We start from the raw sequence: 27,781 nt of genomic DNA, 5'->3' as shown, positions 1-27,781 counted from the left end.
TTTTGCGACAAAAATGATGGCTGGCCTGAACTATGAGAGCCCCTCACTTCTGAGTGTACTACCACACCCAGCCTTGGAGACCTTTCTTTTCTTAAAGACTTACTCGGGTTTCTGTGGCCCCGGGAGTCACGACCCCAGATCTGACAATTCCTTGAGCCTCTCACAGCCTCACAAGTGGCTGAGACACAAAACAGAAAGACTTGTCCCACAATGTTCCTGGGAACAGGCTGTGACAGGAAACCCTACCAACTGAGGTCCTGGCCCTGCCGCAGACACTACAGCCACAAATAAGAACAGGGTCCAGAGCTGAAAGTGCTCTTAGCCCTAGGTCTGCTGGGTCTCCAGGCCAGCTCCCGACGGTGAGTAGTAGAAGTGACTTCATCCTGTCCCCAGCTGTGTAGAGCAACTTCCAGCCTGGCTGGAGGAGGAACTGGCCCCCAGCGCAACACTGGAAAAGGAATCCACTAGCTAGACAGACATGCCCAGGACTCAAGTTGGCTGGGATTCCCCCTGCAGGTCAACATCCAGGGGCACCTGCTCAGCACAACATACAGGGCTGGCCCAGGAGGTGGAGACAAACTTTACAAGGTTCCCATCCTCCAAGGCCTCTACGTGTGGAGAGGCACAGTCGCAGGCTGTGGAGCACAACGGGGCTCCAAAAGCTCAGGAGATAACCCATTCAGCAGCCTCTTGCCCCCTGGGGGATTCTAACCACTTGCCCCTCCCCCTAGCTTCCAAAGGTAGTCTCCTCCATATAAATGAAGGAGCCCCAGGAAGAGAGGCAGGCTCCCAGGCTCTCTCAGCCTCTATTCTATATACCTAAAGTGACATCTGGAGGACTCTTAAGCTGCTGGTCTGTCCCTCCTTGAGTGGCCATGCCCCACCTGAAGCCTTCAGTGAGGGATGCTCTCATCCCTGCCCCAGATAAGCGGCCCCTTGTGTCCAGCTAACTGCAGATGCCTACCTCAGAGTGAATCCTGTCTGTTAAGTGCCTGCTAGAAAAACCCCACCCCCACCCCCAACTCCGAACCTCTGGATCCTTTCCTTCAACCAGCTGCTGGTTCTCTCTTCTAAAGCACTCCTGCGGTTCACACACCCCCACCTCAAACTCCCTAGAGTGGCTCCCATCCCCACAACCTGCATTCCCCTTACACCCCACAATTCAAACCAGCTCAAGTTGCCCTAGGAAGAGATTCCCCACCCCATACAGATCCCTTTTATTTAAAAAATCTCCATATGAAAACACTCCAGGAAGCTCTCCGCAGGCCACTCAGTGCTCTTTAAGTCAGCCTGCCCTGCCTCTAGGAAGCAGCTGTGCCCTGAATGTCACTCACCAACATCAGCCACTCGAGATGCTCTCGATGCCTCAAGCACATGGAGCAACACACACATTCAATTCACAGCAGCAATGCCAAGCTGCGGCTGATGTTGGTAAGTTGAGTACAGTGCCAAACCTGTTGCCTTATTGTTCCTCAGTTGAGAACAACCCACGAAGCAGGTTTGTGATCACTTAAGTAGGAAACTGGAACTTGGGAAGTCCACTACCTTGACAACAAGAGCACAAGTATGGGAGTCAGTCTGAGAGTTTCCACCATGCCACACTGCCTTTCTCCTGTCCAGGATTTACCCATCAAATGCTGTCAGATGGACAGCACTAAATGGTCTCTTTTCATCATCCAAGGAAAACGGAAGCCTGGAAATCTCACAACAGTGCAGATAGAGGTCCCTTCTGCTCTCCCATTCTGCTTTACAGATAGGAGTTTATAGGTCTGGCTCGCCCCGTGGCAAAGGAAAGGCATGGAAGATCCCAGGATACAGGTTGTTTACCTCTGGGGTGTGCTCGAGCCACCAGCTCAGGAGGTAAGCTTGAGACCTGTCAGGATAATTCCTTTGTCACAGAGACCTGGACTTTAGCCTATGGTGTTTGCATCTCATCACAGAATTCCAACTCAGGTGGGACTGGAGTATTGCTGGCTGGTGATAGCCAAGGGAGCTGGCCTAGAGGAAGGTGTAAAACCACCACTACCCAATACCTGGCTTGCCCCATGCCTTTTCTGCCCTGGATGTAATTCACCACCATGATCATAATCAGTCTGTGGTCCTCATCATCACTGTAACCCCTCCTCGCTACCATACACCATCAAAGAACTTCTCTGTACTAACACACACTGTAAAAATGACATTTGGATGTTTGGGTACCAGGGCCTCAGTGATGCTAAGAGACTTGCTGTATGAACAAGGACAGGTTTCGGGACAGTTTTGTTTGTACATGACTTTGAACCATCTCTGTGTAGAGTCTGGAGAGGGCTTCACAGCAAACATGGCTTTCTAGGCAGTTCTCAGGTGCCAGACAAGAACCCCAGCCTTGATGTCCACTGACGGCTCCAAGACATTTCCCCTTAACAAGATCTTTCCCACAGATCGGCTTGGCTTTTATAAGACCAGACTCAATCGACAAACTAGTCCATCTGTCTGTTCAATGGTGTTGAGGCATTCTCCCTCCAAGACTGCGTTTGAAGACCCACCATGAAGTTTGGATGCCTCAAGAGCCAAAATACTCCATAAACTTGTCATCCCTAAAGATTGTTTAAACTGCAGACTGTGGCCCTCAAAGCTGTTCTCAATTTCCTCACAGGGCACCCTTCCTCCAGGGACACAGGCTCTTCCCTTTCAGGCCAGACTGGTGGCGTCCTAGGCCACCCACCAGAGGCTTAAACATTCTTTCCCTGAGCACTAGCCCTCTCCACCACGATGAGGATAGCATTGTCATCTCATTGTTCTCCTGTAGAATCCAGTTCCCCAACACTAACGCCTACGGCAGCAGAGTCCCTTCCTTATCCCGGCTGTCACCATAGAACTTTTGGCCCTGGGAAGCCTCCCCTCCCCACTTTCTCCCTTCTGCTACTTGCTCAAGAAGGGTAGGCTACACAGTTTTAGAAACGTGCCTCTCCCCTGGGCTGCACATCTCAGCTGTTGGCAGGGACTTTGGGACACCTGCTCTAGTTATGTTTGCAGACACTGCCCGACCTCTCAAACAGAAAGTAACATTCCACCTTCAGAAAGAACGGCGTGGGGCTGCCTCCAAGGTGCATCTGATGAGAGATGGGTACTTAAGGTAATACTAAGAAGCTCAAACCTCTTAGGCGAAAGAAGTTTCTGTTTGCACAAAGGGGTGGGAGGGGCTCACCATCCTGGCCATGCTCTGAGAAAGGATTCGGTCCTCTGGCAACACGAAGAAACGGTCCCCACTGAGCCACACTCTGGGACCATGGAAGGTGCATTTATTCCACCTACCCCAACAGACTTAAAAAGCGCTTGGAACCAGAAGCACACTGCATGAGTGGGCACTTAGAGGTTTGCTTGCGGTCTGCTGCAGGTACTCCTTCATGTACTTCCAGTCTGTCTTTTTGCTTAGTTTCAATTCAACACGACCTTGCAATACAGACCCTGGTCGCCCCCAACACCAATAAGAGTAAATCTCATTCTGGTGGCCCCGAAAGATCTGGAACCTCCCAACACCCAAAGTCCGCCCCCCCACCCCCGCTTTCTCCCGCAAACCCACCAAGTGCCCCTCACGCGCTCCAGCTCACTCTTCACGAGTGAAAACTAGAGGCAAATACACGAACTGGCCCGGCACCTGCGGCGTTTTCCAATCTGAGGGGGCGTGGATGGTACCAGGGTCAGGACTCGGAGCGCGGCCACGCGGGAGCCGCTGCAAGCGGTCGGTCGGACCACGCGGTGCAGCCGGCTTCCCAGCAGCCCCGCCTGACTTGGGGTGGAGGGGAAGGACCAGGGGTCCGGCGGAGCCGCGGCTGTCCACTCACCATCATCCTGGCACAGCGACGGCGGCGGCAGCAGCAGCAGCAGCAGCAGCGGTAGCAGCAGCGCGGAGAGCGCCAGAGAGGGGCCCATGGCTGTCCTCGCCCCGGCACTCGGAGCAGGTGGCTGCGGTGCTGGCACAGGGTCGCTCGCCTGGGTGGCCGGAGCGTCGGCGCCGCTCGGGGAGGCCTGGCGACAGCCACGAAGTCCGGAGTCGCGTCCCGGGGGCCCCTCCTGCCTGCCGCAGATCTGGGCTGGGGCGCGGAGCCAGGAGCGAGAAGCGAAGGTGGCTGCGGCCCGGGCGGTGTCTGAGCGGCTGCGGCCCTGCGCGCGCTGCTGCGACGACTCCCGCCCCGTCCCGTCCGCGCTGGCCTCCGCCCCCTCCCCCAGGAGCTCGCCCACAGCGCCGGCAGGGTCGGGCGGGGCGGCGGCTGGGCGGGCGCTGGGCCGCGAACAATAAGCAGAGGAGGAAACTCCGCCCTGGAGCGCGCGCGGGCGGGGGAGCAGGGTGGAGGTCCGGACCAGTGTGTGTGCGTGTGTGTGTGTGTGTGTGTGTGTGTGTCTGTGTGTGTGTGTGTGTGTGTGTGTGTGTGTGTGTGTGTGTGTGTGTGTGGTGTCTGTGTGTGTGTCTGTGTGTGTGTGTGTCTGTGTGTGTGTGTGTGTATGCGCGCATCAGCGTGTGTGTGTGTGTGTGTGTGTGTATGCGCGCATCAGTGTGGGTCCCTGTGTGTGTGTGTGTGTGTGTGTGTGTGTGCGCGCGCGCGCGCGCATCAGTGTGGGTCCCTGTGTGTGTGTAAGTGTGTGTGTGTGTGTGTGTGTGTATTCGCGCATCAGTGTTTGTGTTCCTGTGTGTGTGCGTGCGTGCGTGTGTGTGTATGCGCGCATCAGTGTGGGTCCGTGTGTGTGTGTGTGTGTGTGTGTGTGTGTGTGAGCGTGGGTCCCTGTAGATTTGTGCTTGTGCTGTGTGCGCACCAGGGACCCCGCCAGACAGTCAGTCCCCTCCGCTGATGTCCTACGCACAGCTTTTGCAGGGGGTCAGCCGGGATCCTCCATAATGCTGCGACCCTCGCACGAAGGCACAGATCCACAGCCTGGGAGTCCCGCTAAGAACCCACCCTTCCTTGTCCCCGGACCCCAGCGCCTTCCGTGGCTGAACCGGGGAGCAGGCCCCCTACCTAGCAGGTGCCTGGATTTCGTGAAATCCCTGAGCAAGATTGTGCTACGGGATGAGCACCGTGCGATGGTCCGATTTTTTCCCCCCTTTTTTTGCTTAACCTCTCCCACCGACGTTTTTCTGAGTACAAATGGATGTGACTCTTTTACGGCAAAAATTTCGGCGATTAATTCGTGCGGGTCTGTGTTCTATATGCTTTGCGCGTATTAATTCGCTTGCTCGTCACAGCAGCCACATTTTTTAAGCCTCATTTTGCAGACAGGAAAATAGTTTAAAAAAAAAAACGGTTAAGAAAGTTTTTTAAGATCCCTTAGGTGGTAAGTGGCACACATGCTAATGAGACTAGTCTGTAAAAAATACTTTACACACTGCCTGTAATACCATAATTGCTCCGTAAGAATTAATCTTGCTGAATTAAAAAGCAGCAATGGAGATTTAAGGGCCTCGGCTTCAAATCCAACTTGGGCTCAAAACCTAGTTGTGCTGAATTACTCTATGTGCCTGGGTTCTTTTCATCCGAAAAACAAAGCCAACACCTCCAACAGCTGCTAAGACACGCGCTAAAGTGGGAGGAAGCACTTAGCCTAGGGCCAGAACCTTGGACCGGCTCAATGAAACAAGCAGCCTGCGCGGGTGAGAAAGGCGTAGACTTGGGGTGGGGATTGGAGTTGAAGAATCTCATAAACCCGAATTTACCCCGTGAAAGGTCCCGAATTTACCCCGTGAAAGGACAAAGAAGCTCGGTTGCATCCTATTCACCCTACCTTGGGGGCCTTTGCGGGTTGCAGACCCTGGAGTCCGCTGCTAGGAGGCACCTCAACCACGCCCGGATACAGAGCTCGAGGGGGAGGGGCGGCTAACACCGAAGGGAGACGGTGAAAATTTGTCACACATGACTCCTGGGTTTCTAATCCGGAGCCTTTTTGACAGATGGGCCTGGTGGAGGCATTGTTCCCGGATCCCAAGGACGGTGGACTTGATGAACCCCTCATGTGGGCTGCGCTCAGGCTCACCCGAGCGGGGCTGGGGTGTCCCCGCAGCTGGCCTCAAGCTTGGGAAGGGCTGCCCTGCTGTTTTCACTAGGAAGTTTCTGCACGATCGTTTTTTGGCGCGCGGTTTTCCACGCCGCTTTTGGGAAAGACAGAGGGTGTTCCCTGAAATACGCTGGGATGTGTGTGTATCTCTGATGTTTTTTTAGTGCTGTTCTCCCGATTGGCATCAATGCCAACAAAAGGCTTGTTCTCAAACCAAGCAATACCTTTTCAAAACTAGGGTTGAAATTTTTATTTTGTATGTGACCTAGCTAATCCATGCTCTTGCATTCAGTGGATCAACTTCTATATAAACTCAAAAACAAACGCATTAAGTTTGTGGATAGAGTTTGGGACATTTTAAAGAAACAGGATTCCAGATTGGTTCCACTATCAGATCAAACATAAAATGACAGCAGATATCTGGGCTGAAAACTGCAAAGTCAGAACTGTGGTTTCCAATCCCCAGGATCTGACAGGACCCCCAATGTGTGTACCATGGAACTTCCAGAAGGAGGCCAACAAAATGAGGAGACTATGGTGTGAGCAGAGCTGCCTCAGCTGCACCAAAGCCCTGGCCCATTCTGCACAGTTAGCCTGCTGGCCTGGAACACAAGCCTAGAACTGAAATGCAATGCCCTCTATAGACACTAGTTCCCCATAGTTCTGGAATTCAGTGCACTTTGGCTATTACTATCCATGTATTCTGTCTCTGTCTCTTTATCTCTCTGTCTCTGTCTCTGTCTCTCTCTGTCTCTCTCTGTCTCTCTCTCTCTCTCTCTCTCTCTCTCTCTCTGTGGTGTGTGTGTGTGTGTGTGTGTGTGTGTGTGTGTGTGTGTGCCGGGGAACAAACCCACGGCCTGTGCATGCTAAGCAAGCAATCTACCATTGATTGAGCTAAGTACGCCCCAGCCCATCCACTAACAGACTTTAAACCTCTTAACATAGGGTCTTCAGTGTTTACTTTTCACTTCCTCAGAGCAGCCAGAACAGCACAGCATCACCTCAGATGTCATATATAGACACAGATGCAAATCTACAGATGCAGACATGCATGCCAGCTTGGAACCATAACACAGGAACCTATGGCACCAGGTTTAAATTTGTGTTCTTGTTGTCCCTGGCAGGTGCAATTTGACCAGATCTGGTACATCCTATTGATGCTCATCCTGAAACAGTCTGATCTTTACTGACAAGGTCTAGAGAGGTAGGACAGATCCTGTCCCATTACACCCTATAAAGATCTAAAGCACTAACTTGTCACATCAAGGCAGCTCAGGCATAAGGGATCAGGGACGTTCTTACAATGGGCTTCCCAACCTTGAGCCAGAGCAGTGTTCCAGACCTGGAAGGTAGTGTCTTACCTAAAGAAAATGCACAAAGGTAAAACAGATGTCTTTTATCGGATTAAAAAAAAAAAGCCGCACTTTATTTTGACTGCCAAGTTGTGTGATTCTATGAGTCTCCACTGGGGTTTGAATGCAGCGCCTCACTCCAAAGTCATGCCCTGTGTGTTATTATCCAACCACATCTACTGTAACAGGCGGTGTGCCAGACATTATGCCTGGTGCTGAGAATGCAAACAGAAGCGGCAGAGCCTTCCCTCTCTTCAGGGAGAAGTAATACCTGTACACAAACATGGTTAGCAGGTGGCGAGGACCGTGACAAATGGTGGGGCAACAGAGAACCAGACACAGCTCAGGGAGGCTTAGGGAAGGCTCCTGGGGGAGGGGTGGGGGGCTCCAGGTGTAGTACTTCAGGGGGAAGGGAAAAGTGAGGCATTTCAGGGGGGGGAGAGGAGAGAGGTAGAGGAGAGGCTGGGAGCTGAGATATGCAGGCTTTTTGTTTTTTGTTTTTGTTTTTGTTTTGTTTTTTTGTCCTAAGTCGAGAGCTGTTTTTGTGGAGTGTTGGAACCTGTGAATGACTACAGACAGCATCCGTAAGACAATGACCAACTTTCTGCGTGAAAAGAACCATTTTTCGCTTCGGTATAATGAACGAACAGACTTGACTTCAGAAGAGACCACAGCACAATGTGAAGCCAGTGGAATGGTCCAGGAAAGCCATGAATCCATCCTCTGGAGACAGGAATGAAGTGAAGGAGTCTATGCAGGTGTTTGGGTACATTAGGATGGTGTGGCAGCTGGGTATGGGAGCGGTGCGGCATAAGGCGTGACTGGGCTCTAGATAGCCGCTGGTTACCAGGTGGATTAGATGAGTGCAAAGGTTGTGGGGAGGGGAGAGCAGTGGCCTTCCTGAGATGGAGGAGATAAGAAGAAGAAAAAATAAATAAAAAAGCAGAGTGGGAGAAGAAAAGTCCAGTTTCAAAATGTGCTGATGCTAAAGGTCCATGATACACTCAGAGTCATGTCAGGAGGTCCTGTTTGTGACACTGGAGCTCAGACCAGAGGTCAGGACCAGGAGCAGTAATAAGAGAGTCATGGAGGTACAGGTGGGGAGGTACAGATGGGATGTAGGAATGGTTTTCAGTGGAGATAGGAAGAGGCTGGGGCACAGCTCTTTCACAGATGGGGCAGATGTCGAGAGTGAACCCCGGAGAGAGACTCAGCTAGAAGAAATGGAAGAAGGAGACTATCATCCAAGTCCCCTGCTGTAAGGGCTAAGACTGACATGATCTGGCAATGAGAGAGTCGGTGTGATCTCCTTTGCAGGGAAGCACCGAATGGAGGACAGGAACTGAGGACAGTGTAGGTGTGAGGGGAAGGCATGGAGGCAGAATGTGGGGCCAAGGGAAGGCTTGTGGGCATGGCTTCACCTTAAGAAGAGAGAAACTTCCACTAGGAGGAAGGAACTAGCTGAAAGGGAGAGCTTAGAAGAAGCATGGACAGTGAGAAAAGTCTGAAGCCAGAGGACTTCGTTGCTAAAGGTTTGAAGGTGAGAGCCGGGGAGATGGTTCAGTGGGAAAGGACCTGAGTTCAGATCCCAAGAACCCATGGAAAGCTGGGTGTGGTAGCATGAATCTGTATCTTAGGGGTTCTATGTCAAGATGGGAGGCTAAGACAAGAGAAGCCCTCAGAAATTCATGGATCAGCCAGCAGAGCCTGGTGTGCTCAATAGTGAACAACAGAAAACCCTGTCTCAAGGTGGAAAGTGAGGTTTGACATCCAAGGTTGTCCTTGTACACCCTATGGTATGCATGTGCTAGTACTTATACACACACACACACACACACACACACACACAGAGAGAGAGAGAGAGAGAGAGAGAGAGAGAGAGAGACAGAGACAGAGACAGAGACAGAGACAGAGACAGAGACAGAGAGAGAAACACACACAGAGAGAACTTTGGAAAAAAGTTTTGGTTTGAGGCACCGTCTGTCTGTCATGGAGTGGTCTTGGAGTGAGTCAGTCCAGAATGTAACCCTCCTTTGGTTTGGTGGCCACATATCCTAGTCTTAATCCCCATGACTGACAGTCTCCTCCTCTATAAACTAAACCTCAACCCACAGAATTAATTCCCATGGGACCTGGAGGGTGTATGTAGTGCCTGAAAGGTGCTTGTTTCTTGAACAGTGATATTTTTGCACCCACAGAAGAGCTGCCTCAATTCCCTCTTTGTCCCCGAAGTATTCATTTCCTCTTGTAAGCCTGAGCCTAGGATCATAAAACCCTAACATGTTGTGCCCCAGAGTGAAAGGTGAGAGACCTTTTCTGCAGAGGTGATGCCTATCTCAAGCCAGAATTACAGGTTACACAGTCTACTTGTACCTACCCTCTTCTCAGGTGAAACAGCTGTATGTGCAGTGTCCCAGAATTCCCACACACCTCACATTCAGACACAGCCTAAGGCTCTGTGGATGTTAGGGGTCTCTGACATCTTCACCCACAGGAAGAAAGCTGAGGCCCAGAGAGCTCAGACAACATCCTCACTCACGGTAGCTTACAAACAAAGATGGTTCCAGAAGCAGTCTGTCCCTCCAGTTACAGTTCTAACAGGGTGCTCCAACCCCCCTGTCAACCTTATTCTCATTCATGCACCTGTGTCTCACAATTTGAAAAGTCTCAGGTCCCCTAGCAGGAGCAAAGGAGGTATGCATGGAGACAAGTAGGAGAGTTGAAACAAAAGATGCCCAGAGTGCCATCTTTGGCTCAGTTTTCCTGATATACCCCAACCTGTTTTCCAGGCTCACTTAACTGAGTGCTAGCCTTCTTGGTCCTCATGCAATAAAACCAGCATGCAGTTAGCTTCCTCCACCCTGGAGTCCAACCAGGGCTGAGCCTGCACTTGGGCAGTACTGAATGAAGCTTGGTTTGTTGAAAACGAATGGTTTTCAACACATCATTGTCCTAGCGTGATTACATCCTTATAAACCAGAAGAGTAGATGTATTATCATTGTACCATTTTCCAGTTGAGGAAATGAAGACTCGTTTCTCTGACGTGGACTTCAAGGTAGTGGTGGCTTTGTTCTGTGATCTCCTTCTTGGATGTTGACATGCATATCTTATTTCTCCAGTGAGCTTTGAGCTCTGTGTGGACAGAGCTGTTGCGTCTGGCTCCTTTTCTCCTTTGGCAGAACCTGACTTTTGTCTCCTTGTGATGCTCTCTGCTTTCCCTCTACTTGACACAAGAGTGTGGGGCTTCTGAATTAAATGTGATCGTGTTCCCCATCTACTCTGCTTTTATCACCTAATTTCCCTAAGTTGGCTTTCAAGGCCTTCCAAATTCTGGTCCCTAACTAACTTTCCCTCCTCCTCTTCCACAATCTGGGAGAAGTTCTTTTAAACTGGATCCCAAACACCCTCTCATTGGCAGGCCCTTGCAGACAATGCTTCTTGCTAACTTGTTCATTTGGATGCTCAATCATCATCATCCCATCAGATCGGAATTAATCATATTCTCCTCTAGGTACTTCTTGCCCAATTCACTGTCTGGATGGGTGGTTTTGGCAACAAACCTCAGTTCTTTCTGTAAGAGCAAGAACCTCCTTTTACTTACTTGTTTGTCCACTGTGTACATATTTAGCAAGGTATCTGGCACACTCTAAGTACCCAGTAGTTGAATAAGCATGTCTTATTTAACTTATTCCTTCATTTGTGTTGCTGTAATGGAATTCCTGAGACTGAGCAATTTATAAAGAAGACAGGTTTCTTTAGCTCCCGGTACTGGAGCTAGGAAGTCTGAGAACATGGGGCTGGCTTCCTCTTGGCAACTGGCAAGGACCTTTTCACTCTATCATAAGGGGGTTAAGGGTGTCATGTGGTGAGATACAGGAAGCTAAAGAAAGTTGTCTTTATGGTAAAACTACTTTCCAGATAACTCATTTACCTATGAATCCATTTAGGATGACAGAGTACTCATGAACCAATCACCTCCACAGGTCCTACCTCTTGATTCTGCTGTGCTGGGGACCAAGTTCCCAGCACATGAAATTTGGAGGTTCCCACAAATGAAAGCACTTGACAGTCACTGATAAGAACAATGTGAGTAACAGCTGTGACCAAATACCCGAAAGAGCCTACAGGAGCAAAGATTGACTTTGGCTCCCTGTTCAGAGAGTTCTGTCCATGTTTGCTTGGGCAGACATCATGGCTGTGTGAGTACGTTCGTATCTCATGGTGGACAGGAGACACTAAATAGAGCCAGGAAATAGTGACCAGGTGGAATCCTTAAAGACTTGCCTCCAGAGTCCAAGTTCAGAGGCAGCTTCCTGAAGTTTCCATTACTTCCCCAAATTGCCCCACCAGCTGGGGACCAGGCGTTCAACCATATTCAAATTGTAACAGCTGGAGTTTATCGATCCTCGATGTGTGTGACAGTGCTGAGCCAGATTAAAACCCAGATAGCCACGCTGAATCTTCAGGACCAATCTGGGAAGCAGTTGCTATTATTAATCCTGACTTCTGGGTAAGGATTTTGAGGCTCTTGGGGGAATTAAATAGCTTGCCTAAAACCCCACAGCTGTTAAGTAGTGGAGTCAGGGTTAACCCTGCCAGCTGCACTTCTAAGCCACTCACTAACTATTCAGAGCGTGAGATCACGGGGTGTAACTACAAAGTGATATTTATTGTGCTATAATTTTGCCTGCTGAGTCTCATAAACACAGTTAAAAGATGGAATATCTGCCCTTAGGAGTAATCCAAAATATAAGTGCAGACGAAGCCGACCACGAGCGCTGTTCTCCATTCAGGGAAACAATCATTTCACCCACGCAACTGCATTGCCCGCACTCACAGCCACACTGTCCTGTGTCCCCAAACCCACTTGACTTGAATAAAAAGCACATGGGGTTTTCAATTACTGAACCATCTTCACTCCATAATAAACATGAAAGAGACCATGCTAGCTGTGTTTAAGCTAAACACATGCATGAATTTAGCATTGCATCACAGGACCGCAGGCCGTCAACATGGCTCAGTAGATAAAGGCAGTTGCTGCCAAGACTGATGACCTGAGTTCAATCCCTGGGACCCTCATGGTGGAAGTGAACAAATTGACTCCTGTAGTTGTTCCCTTACATATGTGTTGTATAGTGGGTGACCCCCAAGTAAATAAACATAACAGAAAAGGTTAATGAATCATACAACCTTTTACATCTTCTACCTGAAAACATCAGAATGACCATAGCGGCCCAGTGGTTTCATCTTGTAGCTCTTGGTCCTTCCCATTCACTATTGCATAGATCTTCCAAACTGTCCCACTGGTTGGGGCTTCTTAAGGGGCTTCTTCCCTTCTTTCCATCTTCCTGGTTACTTGACAGGCAGCATCCAGGGTTTTGTAGCTCCAGTATGACATGTATCCTGGGGGACACATTCCATTTTAAGTCTCTAGCTCAGGTGTCCTTGTCTCTGGCTATGGGATAAAATGGGGACATCTGAAACAGTCCTGTCATGCCCCCTGAGGACAGGACTGCACCACAGAGGTAAACATACTGGCCAGATATGGACAAATGACAACAGTGGTTGAGGCTGGACGGGCACTGGAGGTTCCCATGACTTCACTAACCTCTGGGGCATTGTTCTTTCCCATGTTGCCTGGACGTTTTGATAACATTTGCAAAGTCAGGCACACAACTGGCTGTAGGAGCTGCCATTGAGCAGGAAGAGTCAGAGCGTGACTAGGAGAGCCAAGTCACAGTTGAAGAGAACAAGGAAATGTCCTCTCTGTCTCCCCACTACTTGCGCACGCATGCACACAAGTGCACACATACACAGGCATACACCCACACAAGCACCCACACATACACCCACACATAGACTACACACACACACACACACACGCACACGCACGCGCACACGCACACGCACGCGCACGCACGCGCGTGCGCGCGCGCGACTTTGCAGAAGCAAGGTAGGAAATTCCAGAATTTTCAAGTTGGAAAGAATCCCAACAATCAAGCTTTTGAATGAAAGCACAGATCTGGACTGGAGTTGCCATTCCATAGTGCTCTTGCCTAGCATTTGTGAGGCCCTGGGTTCAAGTCCTGCCATTGAAGAATAAATGAATACACTAAAGTAAAAACACAAGGCATCTCCCCAATACACTATAGTCTGCACATGCATTTTTAGTTTTTCTCAGTAGTATGTAGTACTGCTCTCCTCAATGTACCCGAAGTTCTATGAGGCCACAGCCATGTCCCTGGGTTCAGACCTACTCATTGCTTAGTCTTGGGAGGTGCTCAACTGACAGCAGCTAGGAAAATCAACAGCTTCTTGCAGATAATTTAAAGGGTAAAAAAATCTAGTTCAGCCATCCCCAACCTGTGGGTCTTGACCTGTTTGGCAAACCTCTATCTCCAAAAATATTTGCATTACCAATTCATAACAGTAGCAAAATCATAGTTATGAAATAGCAATGAAAATAACTTTATAGTGGGGGGGTCATCAAAATGTGAGGAACTGTATTAAAGGGTCTTGGCATTAGGAAGGGTGAGAGCCACTACTGTAGTTTCTAATCTTTGCTCTGCGGTTGACTGGCTTGTGATATCAGGAAACTAACTCCTGTAATGTTAACTCCTTATCTGCCAAGCAGAGGGAAGGAAGTATCGGCCCTGACTACTGTGTCTTCTCTAATCTCCCAAGTAAAGTTGGTGAAGAAGCTTGAAAAATGCAGTTTTCTTTGTAGTGATCACTTAAAAATAAATACTTACATCTTATCATAATCTCTCATGGGCTCCACACAGTGGCTTTCTAACACTGACGAGGGGAAATTGTTTCAGCCAGAGGGATAGCTGTACCTCTGACACCCTGGGGTGGCTCAAGCGGGGTGGTGTAATTGGTGGCATGACACTTACCTAGAGTGTCTGAGGCCTGTCCTCTTTTTAACCTTCTAAACACCAAGAGAGGATTTTATTTATTTAGTTAGTTATGATACTGGGGATTGAAGCCAGGGTCTCACACAGGATAGGCAATCACTCGACCACTGACCATATCTCCAGCCGTGTGTGTGTGTGTGTGTGTGTGTGTGTGTGTGTGTGTGTGTGTGTGTGTGTATGTTGTGTGTGTGTGTGTGTGTATGTGTGTGTGATGTGTGTGTGTGTATGTGTGTGTGTGTGTGTGTGTGTGTGTGTGTGTATGTGTGTGTATGGTGTGTGTGTGTGTTTGTGTGTGTGTGTGTGTGTGTGTGTGTGTGTGTGTGTGTGTGTGTAGGCAGAGTCTCTTTAAGGAACCCAGACTGGTGTCAGATTCACTGTGTAGCTCAGGCAGGCCTTAACTTGTGATCCTCCTGCTTCAACGGCCCAAGTAGCTTAGACTATGTGTTTGTACCCCCAGTCCCATCTTAGGGAAGAATTTATGGTCACCTCCTATATGGTATTTACTATGAACCCTGCATTCATGTCCTGGACACAGCTACAGTGACCAACAAAGCCCAGGGTGTGTGAGACATGTGAATGTTAGAGCCTCTTCACCTCTTCAGAAGCATCTTAGTCCTCTGACCCAACTAGTCCTTCTGTCAAAAGAGTTTAGACTGCTTGGAAGAAAACCCGGAACATGAACTAAGAAGTCACCCTTGGTCGAGTGCTGGTGGTGCGTGCTTTGATCCCAGGACTCGAGAGGCAGAGGCAGGAGGATCTCTGTGAGTTCGAGGCCAGTCTGGTCTACAGAGTGAGTTCCAGGACAGCCAAAGCTACACAGAGAAACCCTGTCTGAAAAACAAAACAAAACAAACAAGCAAACAAACAAACAAAAAAGTCATCCTTCGCCAGTGACTCACGCCTTTAATCCCAGCACTCAGAAGGCAGAGCAGACAGGCGGATCCCTGAGTTCGAGGCCAGCCTGGTCTACAGAGCAAGTTCCAGGACAACCTCTAAAGCAATACAGAGAAACCCTGTCTCAGGAAAAAAAAAAAAAAAGTCACCCTTCATCTAACTTAAGAGGTCTTTACATTTTCTAAAAGTGACTGCCTTCTGCAGGGTGGGGACCTTATTCTGTCCATGCCACAGCCAAATATACAGCTTCTGCTATTGATTTGTTCCCAAGGAGACCTTCTTTCTTCTGCACAGTGCCTGCCCATTCACAGACAGGGAGTCTGCAGTGTGACAACACACGCTCAGGAGCTTCCCTTTTCTCCTGTGACTCCTCAGTATTTTCCTCTCTAGTTTCCTGGGGGTGGGTGTTGGTGGAGGGGAACATGGGATTCCAGGTAGAGTCTCCTGCCGGCCAGGTTGGTCTTGAACTAATTACGTAGCCAAGAGTGACCTTGAACTCCTGATCTCCCAGTTTTACCTTCCAAATGCTGAGAGTACAGGTGTGTGCCGTCATACTGGGCCTATTGAGTATAATGCCTTTTGTCTGGTTGTTTGGATGTGTGTGTGTACTTCTTGTTACTTTTGTGTATGTGCGGGCACTGCAGCAGCGGCCTGGCCAGACGGTGGGCAGGGAATCGAAGGAACAGAGGGGGATGGTGTGAATTAGTTTTGTTTTTAATAATGGGTGTCCTTCTTTATTTTTAATATCTAATGCACGTGTGTCTCTATGAGGGTATGTGCACTTGGGTGAGGTGCCCATGGAGGCCAGAGGTGTGGATTTCCTTGGAGCTGGACTTATAGGAGGTTATGAGCCACCCAATGGGGATGCTGTAATTGAAATTGGGCTTCTACGAGAGCAGTACTCGCACTTAACCACTGAGCCATCTCTTCAGCCTCCATTTAACTTTTCAGGTAGTTATAACTGAGATTATAACAAAGTCATTTGCCCCTTCCTTTTCATCCAGCAGCCCCTCCCATCTACCATCCTGGTTCTCTTTCAAATTCATGGTCACTTTTTCTTTAATTCTCTCTCTCTCTCTCTCTCTCTCTCTCTCTCTCTCTCTCTCTCTCTCGTGTGTGTGTGTGTGTGTGTGTGTGTGTGTGTGTGTGTGTGTGCTTTCCTACATATAAAAAAACACAACCTGCTAAGTCTGTATAATGTCACTTGTATGTTTATGTGTTCAGGCTGGCCATTTTAGGACTGGATAACCAGCTGGTGTGCTCTTCCTTGGGGAAGACTATCTCCCCTGCTCTCGGCATTCTTTAGCTACCTGTAGTCATTTGTCTACAGTTGAGGCCACATGAGCATTCTCCCTTCCATGTTAGCAAGTCCATTGGTGCCATCCTTGTTCAAGTCATTTTTAGGTAGCCCTGTTGGTGAGATGTCATTGATATAGTTGCTCTGACATTACTAGAAGACACAATCTCATAGCAAACTTCCTTTTCCTCTAGCTCTTAAAATCTGTCTGATCCCTTTTCCAAAATGATCTCTGAGCCTTGGAGGCAAGAGCTGTGTTATAACTTTATTAGTTGCAACTGAGCTCCATTTTGATCAGTTGTGTTTTCTTTATTGGTCTTCATCTGATGCAAAGAGAAATTTCTTTGATGAGAGGTGAGGACTACATTAATCTATAGGAATAAGAATAAATATTTGGAATGTAGCTAGAATTATGCAGGTTTGGTAAAGTAGCTGTTGTAGGTTCTCCTCTAAGATCCGTGACTTCACGAAGCCTGGGTAATTGGCTAAGTTTTCAAAACCTGGCATGATTTCCCTCTGGTTGAGATGGTCTTAAACCCAATTAGAGAGCTCATGCCAAGGGATGAGCGCTGCTACTGCTCCTGTAGGGTTATTGTTCAATGCTGGTCTTTGTTGCGGCTCGTAGCACCAAACTTGGGCAGAGCTACCAGCTACTTCCTTCCTTAGGAAGCTTCCATGGAAGCTTCAGGAACCTTGAGAGCTAGTCCTCAGGGTCTGACTTTCAGGTCAGATCCAGCCCAGGTCCAGAGTGCATGGTGTCTTTAGCAATAGCGATTTACTTTCCATCTTGGGGGCAACCAAAGGAAACATACCTCAAAATGTTTGGGGGAGGCTCTTAGACAACTGTAACCTCGGTTTATTTATTTATGTATTGAAACAAGCAATACTTTTAATTCTAGCACTTGGGAGACAGAGGCAGGTCTCTATGAATTCAAGGCCAGCCTGGTCTGTATAGCAAGTTCTAGGCCAGCCAGGGCTACATAATGATATCCTGTCTCAAAAGAAAAAAAAAAAAAAGAGGAAAGAAATGATAAGTTTCATCACACACAGCCTTAAGTTTTTGTTTTATTTTGGTTTTTTTTGTTTATTTGGTTTTTTTTGTTTGTTTGTTTGTTTTTTTGCTTTTTGAGACAGGGTTTCTCTGTGTGTAACAGTCCTGACTGTCCTGGAACTGGCTCTGTAGACCAGGCTGGACTCAAACTCACAGAGATCCACCTGCCTCTGCCTCCTGAGTGCTGGGATTAAAGGTATGCACCCACCACTGCTTGGTTAGCCTTAAATTTTAAAGGAGAATGAATTGCTCTCCTCTACTTGGTGGCCTTGGAAAGTCACCAGAAACTGAGTCATTGTGAAGCAGCTCACGTCTTCTCCATAAAAATAATGCTGCTGTTGAGGTTGCCTTCTGTAGGAGGACTTGGCTTGAGAAGCAGGGGCATGGCAGGGGATGGCACAGGAGCAAAGGACTATAAACCTTTGTCGTCACTTAAAGTAATAAACGTGTGCTCTTATGCTTTTTAAACATTCACAGAAATGTAGAGCTCATACTGATTACACAGAAGGACATAAAATGAACATGCTGCACATGAAAAATTATATCGCCTTATAAATTTTCCTGAAGACTGATGTATCATTTATGATAAGCATTAATTACTAATGCTGTCTGCTGTTGTAGAATTTAGAAAAAAATTTTAAAGGATATTTAGAATACATTTGGAGATAACAGTCTTGGGGGTATTTTAGGGACCCCAGAATGCCTTCCCACCATGCTCCTCCCCAATCCATGCAAAAAAAATTGTGGTTTATTTTTGTTTGTTTGTTTCGAGACAGAAGTTTCTCTGTGTAGTCCTGGGTATCCTGGAACTCACTCTGCAGACCAGGCTGGCCTCAAACTCAGAGATCTATCTGCCTGCCTCTGCCTCCTGAGTGCCAGGATTAAAGGCACGAACCACCTGTCTGACCTTTGGAAGCATTTTTTTTTTAATTTAATAAATGGTGGAACTTTTTTAAGAGTCCAGAACTCATACAAAAACTTACTCAAGGGACTGGTGATATTTACCAATGGGTAAAGGTGCTTGCACCAAACCCGATGACCTGACTCCAATCCCCAGGACCCACATAGTAGTAGAGAACCTCTACTCTAGTACAATGCACACACACACACACACACACACACACACACACACACACACACGTGGGGGTTAAACAAACTATAATTTTTTTTTTTTTAATTTTTCGAGACAGGGTTTCTCTGTGTAGCTTTGGAGCCTATCCTGGAAACCAGGCTAGCCACGAACTCACAGAGATCCTCCTGCCTCTGCCTTCCGAGTGCTGGGATTAAAGGCATGCACCACCAATGCCCAGCAGGAACTATAATTTTTAAAAACTTTTCAAGTAGGGGCATAAATTGCAATTGTGAGGAACTAAAGGTGTGCTCAGTGACCATCATGTGGGGACTCTGAGTTTGCCTCTTCCACAGAACAAAATGAGAATAAGAACAACAACAACAAAAATTCCATTTTATTGGGCTAAGCGGTGGTGGTCCAAGCCTTTAATCCCAGCACTTGAGAGGCAGAGGCAGGCGGATCTCTGAGTTCGAGGCCAGCCTGGTCTACAGAGGGAGTCCCGGGACATCCAGGGCTACCCAGAGAAACCCTGTCTTGAAAAAGAAAAACAACAACAACAAAAATTCCAGCTTATCAAATAAACAGAACAACTGCCTAATCCCTTAATTTTATTGTTGTTGGTACTGGAGATGACCCCCAGGGCCCCACACACATCACAGAGCTGGGGTCCCTATTGGGAAAAACCAACAACAGATGGCCAGTTATAAAGTTGGTAATGGCAGTAGCTACCTTTTAAAATGCTTGCTATTGAACAGTCTAAACGTAATATGTTGGTCACTTTTACATCTTTGTGACCAGCCTACTGAACAAAAACAACTTAGAGAGGGTGATGTTTAACTCGGCCTGTCAACTTGTCAGGATCACCGTGGAGACAGGGTCTGGGCTTGCCTGTGAGGGACTATCTCTTACTCTGCAGCAGGGAGGTCTACCTTGAGTGTAGGCAGCACCATTCCATTCCCTAGGGTACCAAGTTGCATGAAAAGGAGAAAGCTAGCTGAGCATTAGTGCTCATTTCCCTCAACTAAACATGGCATAAAAAGTTACAATAAGACTAGGTATGTACCCTCATAGCAGGGCTGGACAAGTAGGAGGAAGAGAGTCCCAAAAGCAGGCAAAAGAGTCAAGAGACAGCCCCTGCTCCCACTGTTAGGAATCCCGCAAGGACACCAAGCTACAGAGCCCCAGCATTTATGCAGAGGACTAGTTCAGACCCATATAGGGTCTTTGATTGTCACTTTAGTCTCTGTGAGCTCCTATGAGCCCTGCTTAGTTGAGGCTGTGAACCATGTTCTGGTGTCCTTGACCCCTCTGGCCTCTAAAAATCCTTCCTCTCTCTCTCTTCCTCAGGGTTTCCCAGGCTCTGCATAATGTTTAGCTGTGGCTCTCTGCATCTGCTCTCATCACTTGCTGGATAAAGCTTCTCTGATGATCGGGCTAGGCAGCAACCTATGAGGACAGCAGGATATCATTAGGGACCATTTCATTGACTTTTCTCCTTCCTTCTTCCCTCCCTCTCTCCCTCCCTTCCTTCCTTCCTTCCTTCTTTCTTTTTTTGCCTGTCATGTTTGGTTCTATCCTAGGTCTCTGGGTCCTGGCCATCCAGGCAGTATCAGGCATTTGCCATCACCTTTCAGTCGAAGCAGTGAGGGGATTTCTGCTGATTGGCTAAGAGCAGACAGCTTGTCTGTCTTTTTATGGCACCCACAAGGGAGGAGTGTCTGGCAGCTGAGCCAGGCCTACCTTCGTGGGTTATATACTGTGTGAAGAAGGAAGACTTGGTACATGCTCACAACTGAGGTGGAACAAAGGCTACTATCCCAAGAGGTCCATGGCAGAGGAAACCAGGCCTGGAAATGTCTTAGCTATTAGCTAGCGTCAAGCAGGAGGAGGTATCTTAGACAGTGACCAAGTCTTTCAGAGAGCAGTGACCTCAAGGGCACTTTCAAAGAGCTAACCATTATTGAGTGCTCTTTCCATGACAAGCACTGTGACATGTGTCCATGGGTCATATAAATCGAGTCACTTAATTCCCACAGCAGTAACGATGGGGATAATGTCACCAGCACCTACAGAAGCAGCCCACCCGCTACACAGCCCATCAGGACTGATGACTGGCCCTGGAGGACTAAGTGAAGTGAGAGACAGCAAGCTTCTTGCATGCTTTGCCTCTTTCATCGACAAATTTACAGGGTCTAACTCAGTGCCTGGAGCAAAGGTCTTTACCTTCAGTAAAGGTCTGGGATGGTGACAACAGTGACCATATGCTAGATGATTGTTAAGTTGTGTCATAAGAGAAATCCCCACGCTACCCCCCCCTACACACACACAGTGTGGTTCAAGCCTGACTTTAACCTCTCAGAGAAAGATGAGAACAAATACTACTCCTTCTGTTGTCATGGTGTTTACAGTCACTGTGGCCACTAGTATCCTCATTTTGCTGAGATGGGGATTGGGAGCTTAGGAAGTTTCAGCTTCCTTGGGGCCACTCAAGGCTCAGGTTAGAGTTGAGGCCCTCACACTGCAAAACGAAATCAACTGTGGTTCCAGAGCCCAGAATCCAGCTCAGGGCTTCTGACCCCAAATCTCAGATCTTCCCAGCGCAGGCTCATGGCTGTGAGTGCATTGAATCCACAGCCAGATCCCCTCTTCTAATAGGGATGCTCAGGCCTGGCTTCCAACCTGGGGCCAGCCCCTCTGCCACCTCTTCTCATCCCCTCTCCCCTCAAGGAGAACTCCCTGCCTGTTAGAAAGAGGGAGTCCAAAGCCAGCACCCCTCATCTTGGCTTGCCTGCAGTCTCTTCCTCAAAGCAGATCAGCAACACTTGGGGAAAGCTTTGGGATGGGAATTCATCCTGGAAAATGCATTCTGCTGTATGTGGCAATATGACACCAGGACTGGAGAGTTAGCTGCTTGTGTGCAACACAGTCCTGTCGCGTGTCGCTGCTTTTTAAAATGTGTATATATATATATATATATATATATATATATATATATATATATATGAATGTTTTGCCTGCATGCATGTATGTCTACCACCTGCATGCCCAGTACCCGTATTGGTCAGAAGAAGATGTCCTGATTCCTTTGAACCGGCATTACAGACAGTTGTGAGCCATCATGTGGGTGTTCTAGATGTGTCTGTGAGGATGCTTGCAGAGAGGGCTAACTGGGGAGATGGAGTGTGTCCTGGATGCAGTAGCATCATTCTATTCCCTGGGGGACCAGGTGACATAAATCCTCTTTCAGTGTTATTTTTCTTTCTTTTTTTTTTTTTTGGGAGGGGTGGGAAGGTTTCGAAACAGGGTTTCTCTGTGGCTTTGGAGCCTGTCCTGGAACTAGCTCTTGTAGACCTGGCTGGTCTTGAACTCACGGAGATCCGCCTGCCTCTGCCTCTGCCTCCTGAGTGTTGGGATTAAAGGCGTGCATCACCACCGCCTGGCTCAGTGTTATTTTTCTAATGTGTTTTAGTAATAAAATGTCCCACAAACACAACCACTCTCTCTTCTTTTTATTGAGATTTTTCAGTGCTGGAGGTCAAACTCAAGGCTTTATGCATGCTAGGCAAGTGCATACATATACACATGCATGCTCACATACAAAGATACATACATGTGAACACATGCACACATATATACATAGAAGCTTAAAAGGAAAATAACTAGGAAAAAGTCAATTATTAGCCAAACTTATGTCATAATTACACACAAAAGCATGTGTTTGTACATTTACTCTGGACTTACTACACATAGTTCTGACAGACTGAGATGTTCTGACAAATTTGACCTGTTGAGATGGCTCAGTAGGCAAAGGTGTTTTCTGACAAGGCCAAAGACCTGAATTTAATTCCCAGGATGCACATTTGTGAAAGAGAGTTTCAGCTAATCCCCACAAGTTGTCCTTTGACCTCTATGTTCGAGATCAAACAACATAATTTTTAAAAAGAATTACTTAAGGTGTTGAGGAACAGAGCACTGCTACTATGGTTGGAGTCTTAACCATTAACTCAGAGAGATCTGCCTTCCTCTGCCTCCTGAGTGCTGGGATGAAAGGTGTGTACCACCACACCTAATCATTTAAAATTAGCTTTAAAATGAGGCAGTGGACAGCAGAGTGAATACTTAGTACATAGGACTCTCTGGGTTCAATCTTCAGTACTGGAAAGAAAAGAAAGATAGAGCTGGAGAGGTTGCTCAGCAGTTGCAGATACATGCCACTCTTGCAGAAGACTTGAGTTTGGGCCCCAGCACCCACAGTGAATGGCTCACAGCTGCCTGTAACTCTGGCTCCAGGGTCCAGTGCTCCTGACCTCCATGGGCACACAGACAAATACCCACACACAGACACCCATGCACACACATACAGGCAAACGAAAATGAAATTTAGTTTTAAAAAAAGAAAAGAAAGAGGGGCTTGTGGAGATAACTCAGTAGTTAAGAGCACTAGCTGTTCCTTGCAGAAGACCTGGGTTTAATTCCCAGCACCCACATGGTGACTCACAACCATCTGTAGCTCCAATTCCAGAGGATCCAACACCTTCTTCTGGCCTTCATAAGCTCCAGACACACAAATGGTGCACAGACATACATGTAGGCAAACACATTCATGCACATAAAACTAAAATACGTTTTAAAAAGAAAAGAAACCTATGCATCAAATGGAAAGGGAATATACTGAAAGCACCAGCCCGAACAGTCAAAGCTTACTGACTTGGTGTGTAAGACTCAAGACTTGTGGACCTCTGTGACTGTTAACTGATATCAGTGTTACGACTATATGCTAGCAAGCATATCTTAGAACCACAGAATGTGAAGTGAAGGTCATTATTCCAGCTTATACTGCTAGTCAGGCAGCGAGAGGAACAGAGCTCATGGGTCTCCCTGAATTCAGGCTCTTTCTCCTTCCCTCAGGACTTTGAGCCCAGTTTCCAAGAGAAGCTCACATTCTGTTCTATATCTTCCATCTTCCAAGTGAGCTCTGCGTAAAGATGATGATGTAGACAGGGATGTAAATGTTCCCAGGGTATCAGTGTTCACAGCAGCTCATTGGCAATAAAGGTAGATACCGAGGAAGCCCGAGACCAAGGTTTCCTTACAGCAGAAGAAAATGGCTGTTCTTCAGGGTTCCTATGAAGATCAGCCAGGGCCCAGGGACCCAAGGATGGAGCAGCTGGCAAAGGCTGCTGTGTAGGTAGACTGGGAGCCTCTGAAGCATACCTTGAAAGCACATGGGACATCTCCATAGGTATATACATGACAGAAGGGTTTATGATTGATACATATGGTGACAGTATTTCAATTTGGAAGTCCTGCTTAGGCAGGCACCCTGCCAGTCTGCATTCCTACATCCTTCACCAACTCCTGGGCCCACCCGTTTCTATATTGAGCTGCTCCTAGCCTTAAATAAGAAACAGGAGCCAGGCACGAAAGAAAGGCTGTCCCGTGAGCCAACAAAGGGCAGGAAGTGCTGGGCGGTGGCCATGTGTGTCCCTCCTAGAGGCTAGCTCACCTGGCTGTACTCTGGGGCCTTTGTCAAAAAATGTCAGGCCGAAGTCCCGAACTTCCTGTCATTTGTCAGGCTGTGCCATGACCCTGAGTTCACTGAGATGCTTTTGGTCCCCAACAATACACATATACATCCTTCGGAAAAATTCTCTCCGTTCCCCAGTCCAGGCCCAGGAGCTTTTTGTGGAAGCAGCTGGAGACTCCAGGCTGAGTGATGGAAAGTTTAGATTGTGCTCATGAGCCTTGAAGGGGAGGGAAGAGGCAGGGTCACATCTCAGGGACACTGAAACTCTGGGCTCACTCCCAGAAACAATGAAGTCACAGTTGAGGGTCTATCTCTGAGGATCATTGCTTCCTGCTCCAGCCCACTATTCCAGACACCTTGGTCTGACCTGTCTCTCTGGAGACTCAAAGGTGCCACTGCCCAAGGGCAGGACAGAGTCAGAGCCGCCACAAGATGTACCTGACTGGTAGTTGCATGGGATCAAGGCAAATGTCTGAGGCAGCACTGAGCACATGGGTCCAACGTGTGGGCCATGGGCTGCATGTGACTGCATTCGGCCAAGCAGATACACAAATTCAGACAAGTGACTGTGTGTGTGTACCTGTGAATTCAGCCAGCTCTCTCTCTTTCTCTCTCTCTCTCTCTCTCTCTCTCTCTCTCTCTCTCTCTCTCTCTCTCTCTGTGTGTGTGTTACCCATTGTGCAGTTCTGGATCTTAAATTTGCTAAATGATAGCTTTACTTTGAAATTTCAAAAGGTTGGACACACTTGACAATTGGGATCACCAACATCAGGACCAGTCATGGCTGTGTTGGGGTTCCAGGGTAACCCTGACTTTTGATAAGAGAGTCAGGATACTTTCTCCATCTGGCAACAGAACAAAGGATCCACTAAGGGCTCCGCTCTTTTAAGCTCTTGGTCATCCCTGGCCAATACTATATAGATGGAGGACCACAGATGCAGACATTGACAAAGTCATCACCAGTCCTCTGTGAATGGAAAAGGAGAAACTGATGAATCGTCCATCTAGCTAGGTCTGCTCCGTTGGGAGGATGGCCTTTTTGCTCTGAGATGATGCTCAGGGCTGAAGACAAAGAAACCCGGTGAAGTTGTTCTTGTTGCGCAGTTGACTCAGTTTCTCAGGTTGTCTTTTGTTCTGGGACTGTTTTTCTTCCTTCCTCACTGCTAAAAGGTGATGACTGAAAGATGTATTTGTGTGATAAAGCAGAAAGTGGATGATCCTGTGTTAGCTTGGCAAACAAAAACAAAAGCCACATGAAGACAAGTTGGACACTAGACTGCTGCCCTCAGGAAGTGTTTGACACCGTTGGGGGGTCACAGACCTGTAGGGGACTCTGTGGAACAGTCAGTGGGGGTTTACATTACTGTGTCTCAGTCTGGAGGCTGCTCCAGAGAGAGATCCAGGAACACTGGCTGACTGGATGAATGAATGACCAGAGAGCATCGCAGAGGACACAAGAAACGTGAGGGTCGTCTCCACCAGATCGCTGCCATCATGGACACGAGTCACGTACAGCCCATCAAGCTGGCTAGGGTAACCAAGGTGCTGGGCAGGACCGGTTTGCAGGGACAGTGCACGGAGGGTGATGTGCTCACCCTGTTGGAGTCAGAAAGAGAGGCTCGGAGATTACGCTGACCTTGCTGCTGGGTCCTGGATATCCACCACTTGGCCCATGATGACCTGCAAATATTGAATAAAGCATTTGTATTGTTGTAAAAAAAAAAAAAAGAAAGAAAGAAAGAAAGAAAGAAAGAAAGAAAGAAAGATGAGGGTCGGAGGGAGGGGAGGTCTCAGGGAACCGGAGGAAATACTGAAGTTGCTCTTGGTCGAGGTGTGACTGTCCTCTGCATCATCTTGGGAGTCCAGCTGTGCCCTCCCTAGCAAAAGGATTATGCCGGCTGAGCTTGTTGGCTATTTACATCCCCTCAGGCAGGGTTGGAGAGAGTCATTCATTTTAGCCTTCAGTTGCTCACTGCTGCCTGTGTATGGAACTCTGCCTCAATTGCACGTGGCCTTAGGTTACAGTAAAAAAGCCCAGGAAGAGGACACAGCTACAGGTATGCCCTCATCCCTTGACAGATAAACGCAGTCTTTGTGGAGAGAGCCCCGCACCCTCACCTATGCTCTCTGCAAGGAAGTCCAATAAACCCATTGGTTCCTCAGAGTGAACTTAGGCTGTGTCCTGGCCTCATTTGACATTGGAAGACAGGGCACACATCTCCCTTTGGTAAAGGATTTTAGCAACAGGACACTAGACCAGGCCTGACATAGAGGCCCAAAAGTGCAAGTGGTAGCTGTGAGGGGCAATAAGAAAGTGGAGTTGTACCTTGAAAAACATGTTCAGACTTGATGCAGCCAGGACCAAAGAGTTGTGGAATGCTTTTGAACAGAGAAGTCCCTGGAAATGACAGTTGACATCTATTCTCTGGTGGAAGGGGTGGGAAAGTCTAGCGTCTAGGTGGAGGGGGTTGTCAGAGGACTCAACCTGGAAGGTTTGGGGACCCAGGGATGGGGGATGGTACTAGTAGGAGGCACTGAGAGAAAGCCAAGGCCCAAGAAATGGGGTGAGGCTCTGATCGGGGTGTCTCGGGAGTCCTGAGCTGGCTGCACAGATGGAGAGTTTGGGACAGGGTGAATGGTAAGTCTGGCTTTGGGTTTGATGTCTTTAAGGGGTCACTTGCAAGGGGGATCTCAGATGCCTGTGGCTGGTATGAGGAGAGGAGTGACATGCCCAGCATCCTGACAGTGACCACAACCTCAGGGGAGGAAAGAAAAGGTAACCCAGGGTGCTCTTGTAGGAGTGGAAAAATTGAATGGAATGTGATGCTCCCAGGAAGGCCTCCATCTTGGCTAGTATCTGAGCCTCTTCCGAGTGGAATTTGGTTTGGACAAAGGAGGAGGGACCACCAAGGATGAGTAAGCACTGTCCCTGGGGGGCAGGGTCTATCAGGCAGACAATTAGGCCCTGCCCTAGCTCACAGCTTAGATAACCCTGAGCTATTCCAGGAAGAAAGCCCTAAGAAGATAAACAGGCTGGGGCCAGCAGATGGACAGATAACCTGGCCTTATCCCCAAGGAGAGGAGAGAGAGGGCTCTGGGGACAGAAAGGTGCCAGAGTGCATCAGAGGGAGAGGAGGAGGGACTAGAGCAGACGGAGCTGTGGCTCCAGCTGGGGAGTGGGAAGGATGTCCTTGCATCCCAGCCTAGAAATGGGGGGCAAGAGAGTTCTTGTGCTTGTGATTGACAGTGGAATCAGGAGTTCCCTGAGGTGACACCAAAGTCAGAAGACCCAAACCTTATATGGGGCCTCAGAGTTCAGAGAATGTAGGCGGAAAGTATTGTTTGTTTCAGGCTGTTTAAATGTCAGGAGCCTATATTATTGAAGGTGTCATCCTAGTGAGATGGTGTGTGTGTGTGTGTGTGTGTGTGTGTGTGTGTGTGTACACGATGTGATGCAGTCTTGTGGGTATGAATGAGATCTGTTGCTGCCTGTTCCAGGTATGGATAGTTATGGGTGTTTTGAGCCTGTGTGCATGTGGGTATGGTCTATGGTTGTTGGTGGTATGTGTATGTGTGCAGGTGGTGTGTGTATTGTGAGTGTGTGGCATTAGTGTGTGGGTATAAATTTTTGTTTTGTTTTGTT

At 48.2% G+C, this 27,781-nt stretch overlaps 1 protein-coding gene across 1 annotated transcript in view; it reads right to left on the bottom strand.

Moving 5' to 3' along the window:
• Podxl (podocalyxin like) overlaps window positions 1-27,781 on the bottom strand; it is a 140,558-nt gene that overhangs the window by 36,225 nt on the left and 76,552 nt on the right. The window contains exons 3-6 of the mRNA XM_027391298.2: window positions 25,572-25,734; window positions 5,758-5,849; window positions 4,836-4,969; window positions 3,825-4,261 (exon numbers count right to left, since the gene is read on the bottom strand). Coding sequence (XP_027247099.1) covers window positions 3,825-4,261; window positions 4,836-4,969; window positions 5,758-5,849; window positions 25,572-25,734 — 826 coding nt within the window. The remainder of the gene's footprint in view (window positions 1-3,824; window positions 4,262-4,835; window positions 4,970-5,757; window positions 5,850-25,571; window positions 25,735-27,781) is intronic.

This window comes from Cricetulus griseus (assembly GCF_003668045.3).
Source record: "Cricetulus griseus strain 17A/GY chromosome 1 unlocalized genomic scaffold, alternate assembly CriGri-PICRH-1.0 chr1_0, whole genome shotgun sequence".
In the NCBI taxonomy this organism is placed as follows: Eukaryota; Metazoa; Chordata; class Mammalia; order Rodentia; family Cricetidae; genus Cricetulus; species Cricetulus griseus.
This window is presented reverse-complemented; position numbering and strand designations above follow the sequence as displayed.